Source organism: Arachis duranensis, chromosome 9, assembly GCF_000817695.3.
Source record: "Arachis duranensis cultivar V14167 chromosome 9, aradu.V14167.gnm2.J7QH, whole genome shotgun sequence".
Classification (NCBI taxonomy): domain Eukaryota; kingdom Viridiplantae; phylum Streptophyta; class Magnoliopsida; order Fabales; family Fabaceae; genus Arachis; species Arachis duranensis.
Window position 1 is genome coordinate 10742971 of NC_029780.3, and position 5658 is coordinate 10748628.

At 25.1% G+C, this 5658-nt stretch overlaps 1 protein-coding gene across 3 annotated transcripts in view; it reads right to left on the reverse strand.

The window, feature by feature from the left end:
* Window positions 1–2519: 2519 nt before the first annotated feature.
* Window positions 2520–5658, reverse strand: part of LOC107464602 (uncharacterized) — a 7269-nt gene continuing 4130 nt past the window's right edge. For 2 of the 3 annotated variants that reach the window (XM_016083521.3, XM_016083522.3), the window contains exons 8-11: window positions 4824–4916; window positions 4117–4203; window positions 3241–3360; window positions 2521–2775 (exon numbers count right to left, since the gene is read on the reverse strand). In XM_016083521.3, the coding sequence (XP_015939007.1) occupies window positions 2599–2775; window positions 3241–3360; window positions 4117–4203; window positions 4824–4916 (477 nt within the window). In that variant the 3' untranslated portion in view covers window positions 2521–2598. Of the gene's footprint in view, window positions 2776–3240; window positions 3361–4116; window positions 4204–4823; window positions 4917–5658 lie in introns of all 3 variants that reach the window. The other variant, XM_021131684.2, reaches the window with a different exon arrangement.

The window sequence follows — 5658 nt, forward strand, 5'->3', positions numbered from 1 at the left end:
TTTGTCCAAGATTTGAACCTAAGAAGTGCACTTAGAAAAATGATACTGACTGCCTGTTTTCTTTTGCATGTTGAGTAAAAAATGGAAGAAAGAAAATGAATTGGAACAAAATGAAAGAAAAAAAGTTTCATCTTTCCAATGAAAAAAAGCATTATTATTATTATTATTATTATTATTTGGGTTTGACAAAGTGTGTAAAATGATATATTATTGTAAAATACAATCTGATATAGTTGGTAGTTGTTGGAAATCTATCTATGGAATTCGAGAACTGGAATTTAACCTTGATTGGAACTAATTAATTAACAATTAAAATTAGGAAATTTTAGTTTAAAGTTATTTTTTAATTTGTACAAAGGGGAAAATGATTAAAATAAAAGATTAAATTTACTATCGACATAAAGTATTTGATTTAAATTATGTAATAGTAGTATACAATATCTCATAAAAGACCAAATTTACAATTTCAAAGAGAATGCAATTCGACTTTTACTCATGGAGAAAATACTTTGTATGGAGGTTGATTTATGCTGCTGTGTATGGAATGAATTCGGGAGACATCCTATTTTGAATTTTTCATCACGGTAATTTCGTCAAGGTTAATGGGGATGCTGCATCTCTGTGTGTAGTATTTTGTTATCGGAAATTTTGATGTTTTACTTTTGAGATGGAGTTAATTTTTTTTAAGTTAATATTAATCAAATTAGACCATCTGATTTGTTTGAGGAGGGAGGACAATCTACAAATCTTCTCACGGTATTTCCCAACCCAACAGTTAAGAATTAGGCCTAATTTGGGTAAATAACTTAAATAAGTTCTTTTGAAAAAGGAACTTAAAACATAAGGACTTTTATTAATAGCAGCTTATAAATAAGTTATTTTGTATTTGAATTTTTAGTTATAAAAGTACTTATTTTAAAGTTGTAGCGTTTGGATAAATAACTCAAAAGATTTTTTTTTTTACAAAAGAGAATGCATATTAAAATAACGATGATAACAAATACTTTCCAATATTGAATGTTGATTTTACATAACCTAATTACTAATATTGTGTATGATATGGTAGGTGAAAATAAAAAATAAATATAAAATGTATGTCAATATATATTTTATTGCTGTTTTTTATTTTTTATTTTTACTCCTATTAGAACTCTCTTCTCCTTTATTGAGGTCAAGAACTTGTTATAATTAACTATGAAAATAATAATAAGCTATAAAATTACATATGAAAAAAATAAAATTAAAACTGAAATTTCATACCACACTTGAATACAAATTTAATAATAAAAAATAGTGATAAAATGATAAAAAAATTTATTTATAAAGAATATATGCAGTAAGTTGTTCAGATGTAATATTGTCTGAAAATGTGGTGGAGGATCAATACTTCCATCAGATGTTTCATTACGTAAAAATGATGAGACTTGAAACATTACGTGAGAATGATGGTGGAAGGCCAATGCTTCTAGCAGACCTTGTGTGAAAATGGTGATGAAGAGTCATTATTTTTCATAGAGTCAAGAAGGAAAATAGATTTTTTTGTTTTAAATTTTTTTTAAGTAAGTGGTAGAATGACTTCTCGAGAAGCAAGAAGTCATATATTTTTACTTCTTCAAAAAGCTGCAAATTAACTTTTCGGGAAGTTAAAAGTTTTTTTTAAAATAGTGCCAAACACATAAATTATGACTTTTCATAATCTAAAAGTAAAAAAAGTAGCTTCTGCTACTTCCCAAACGGGCTCTTAATCCGTTGCGGATCTGAACTTCATTTAAGAATCTGATACTGGCCAATAGATTGTTGCATGCACAAGATGGAGGATACACTTGTTTAAGCGGACGAGTGAGTTGACCACTCGACTAACCCAAATTAGTTTTTGAAAATTCGATTTTAATGTTAAAATTTTTTACATTTTTTAAATTGTAAATCAGACCGTCCATTTATAATTTAAAAAAAAAAAACTTGAGCATGATTTTTGGACACTACCGTATAACCAAAAAGAAAATCGGCGCATCCAATTTTTTGAACTCCATAGCCATAAAAATCACATCCTCTGCTTTATTTCTTTGTGATACACAAGCACATGGGACATATTTTCTAAAAATAATAAGCGGCATCTCTTTAGCTTAAAATGTTTCCATATTTATTCAATAAAAACTGCATATCTTTTAAATAATATTAATGTATAAATTATTCACTTAATAAATTATTTTTTTAACAACAATTTACTTAATAAATTGTTCTGCTTTGTAATTATAAAAATATTGAAATCTGCCAATACTTCCTCATACATTGTTAAGAATCAATTTTTTTATGAATTGCTTAAGAGATCCAGTTGTGAGCACCCCATTGCACCATTTGTGTAAGTTTTTTATTGGTATTTATTCGGTTCTCCATCCAATTCAAGATAAAAAATAATATGAACAACGATGTTCTGTCAACAAAGTAAGCTGAGTTCATTCCCAAGCTATTATTGTTTACTAACAATATTCAATACTTGACAAACATATAAGTTCATTTTTAACAATATTGGGAAGCACTTAATTTCTTGCACTATTTTTAATTTTGAATGATAATCTCTAAAAATAATAAAGAAAAGATCTAAGTACTTAGAAGTCCAAAGAAAGGATTTGTGATTGCAGAATTCATCACAGCACCAGCTGAATTTAGTAATGCTATATCACACTTTTCATGAGGTAGATACAAGAAGTCACCGGTTCTTTCAAAACCACAGAGTTCAAGAAACTCCACACCTCCATTCAAACTTGCAACTCTTTCCTGTTTAAACATTGTCGGAAAAAAAAAATGGATCACTACTCCTGAATCTTGATGCTAATTATTGAATATTTGAATCCTAATTTAAGCATGGTGATGATTTTGTTGATGTAGATGCTGCATGATGTGAACTCGACTGAGTTATGTCTGAGTATGATGTTTAATTTAGGATAAATATAAAAATTGTAGGAAAGATTTAGAATTTGAAAAGTTAAATAAAAATATTTTTAAAAAAAATATTATTAAAATTTTCGTCTCTATCCCAAAAGATTTTACTCTCTGTTGTTCTCAATTTTTAGAGGTATTGAAAGAACTGAAATTTTAAATTCTGAAATTTTAATTCTAATATCTAACCACCAAGTACAGTACTAAATCCTAGTCCCCAAATTTTAGTCCAAAACAAATGCTACCTAATTGAATTATAATAGAATCTTTTGAGAGTAGTTTAATGTGATGAAGTTCTCATACTTGGAATAACGGATTGCTTAGTCTGATCTTCCTGTACTTTTCCTCGTTTGGATTCTTGACAACATTTCCAACATAAATTGAAAGTGTTTCGAAGGCCTTTCTGACTCTCCCATGCTCGGCCTATAAAGACTTTCAAATTTGTTAAAAGAATTGGGGATAGAAAAACTTACAAAACAACATTGTAATTCAGTTCTATGACATACATGTTATATTCTATTGATAATCTTGCAGGTTAAGTTTGTTTATCAAGAACATCTATAACACAGCTATGTCATGAATATTAAATTATTAACAACACAAATATTGTCTAACTATGTATTAAACAAAATCATTTTTCTCTGTTTTATTGGTAAACTAATCCTTGGAGTGTTAAAAACTTAAAATGATGGTTTATTCAAAACACATCTGTGTAGTTATAAGAATAGTTATGAACAGAATGATCCCTTATTAGATAAAAAGCTGGTAAAAAATAGATTTAATTATTCTATTGGTCTTTATAATTTCACTAAATTTGTAATTAGGTTTCTATATTTTTTTTTCTTTCAATTAAATTCCTATACTGTTTTTAATTTTGTAATTAGATATTTTCATGTCAAAAATGTTAAAATTATCAGAATATTTCTCTCTAAAAATATGTGGTAAAAAATCTACTTAGATTCTTAATTATAGATACTTTTAATTTATAGAAAAATATTCAGTTAACTTTAATATTTTTTTACATTAGAAATTATTTAATTATAAAATTGAAAGTAGTATAAGAACTAATTAAAAATATATATATAACAACTTAATTAAAAATTCAATAAAATTATAAAAACTAATAGAATAATTAAACTTAAAAAATATTTTAAATAAAAGAATATATGAATGATTCACCTGGTGTTTACGCTTGAGAGACCTCAAACATTCCCTTAAGTAATCAACCTTTTCAATTGTGGAAACAGGTTTTGGATTCTGAAATATCTACCAACATAAAAGACACACAAATGTTTAGTATAGATAATTGATGTTCTGCAACAATAATAATTTAGCTTCCAAAAGCAATAAACATGCCCCTGAACCTTCAAAGATATATAATGTTTGGTAAGGGGCAATGTTTTCAAACATTGTTCACATTTGGAGGACTAGTAGTGCATTTCTTTCTTTTAGAGACTTAAAGCTGCGGTTGATTCTTAGAATAATATAAGACAAGAATACACAAAAAAACAAGATACCAAAAATAGAGATATAAAAAATAGTATTCTTATATTTTATTTGGTAATAAATTATAAAAATTTAATTTATTTTTTTTATTTAAAAAATTTGGAAAGAAAATAAAATAATAAAAAATATAATTATAAAAAATTAATAAAAATAATAAAAAATAAAAAATAAAATATATTTTTTAATTGTATTTCTATATTCTTTCTATTAAAATGAATACAAAATATATTAATTCAATATTTTTAAACATAATATTTTTATTTATGTCAAATATAATTTTATATTTTTGTGTTTTGTACTTATAAACAAACACACCCTAATTGTCAATATTATATCATCTTTTTGAGGGTTAAAATGAAACTTATCTTAATTAATGATACCTTATCTTGCTGTTCGATGGTAGTAGCAGATGATCTGACATTGGCTAGGCCATCTATAGGCAATATTGATTCATGCTTAGATCTTCTATTTATCTGTAAATATAGAGAAATATAACTAAATTTGTAAGTTTTGTCATAATGGACAATACCCAGAATAATATTGGCTACAAAGTAATGAACAAGTAAATATATCTCGGCTAAACTACTAAAAATACATTCGAATAATTTTGTCGCGGACAAAAATACATCCAAATTTTATTATTAACAAAAAATATCATCAAATAATTTAAAAACGCGATAAAAATATTCAAAAAAAAAATTTTTTTGTAAGTAACCAAAAACAACTTTGTATTTAGCAAATTTTTTATGTATTTGATATAAAATTTTATAGAAATATTTAGATAATTATTTAAAAAATATATAAAAAAATGGGATAAAAATTTGATCTCTATATTTTTATTTTATTTTTTAAAAGTATTATTAGTTATTGATAAAAAAATTCACAAAAAATATATACTTAGCGAAACGATCAAATTTTAATAATAAAAGTATATCATTTTTTTAATTATACTTGTAAAAAATCGTATCAAAATTCAATTTGTAAAATATTTTTTGAGAATACATAGTTTATGTTAGTCATTTTAGTCGCGTTTTTAAGTTATTTAAGGGTATTTTTATCGCTAACCAAATTTGAGTGTATTTTTATGAGCGATAAAATTATTCAAGTGTATTTTTAGTGATTTATCCTATATTTTAAATAAAAACCAAACGATTATCAAAATTGGAAAATTTAAAAGTCTAAAAGCATAAAGATTTAATTGAAGTTAAACTGGGA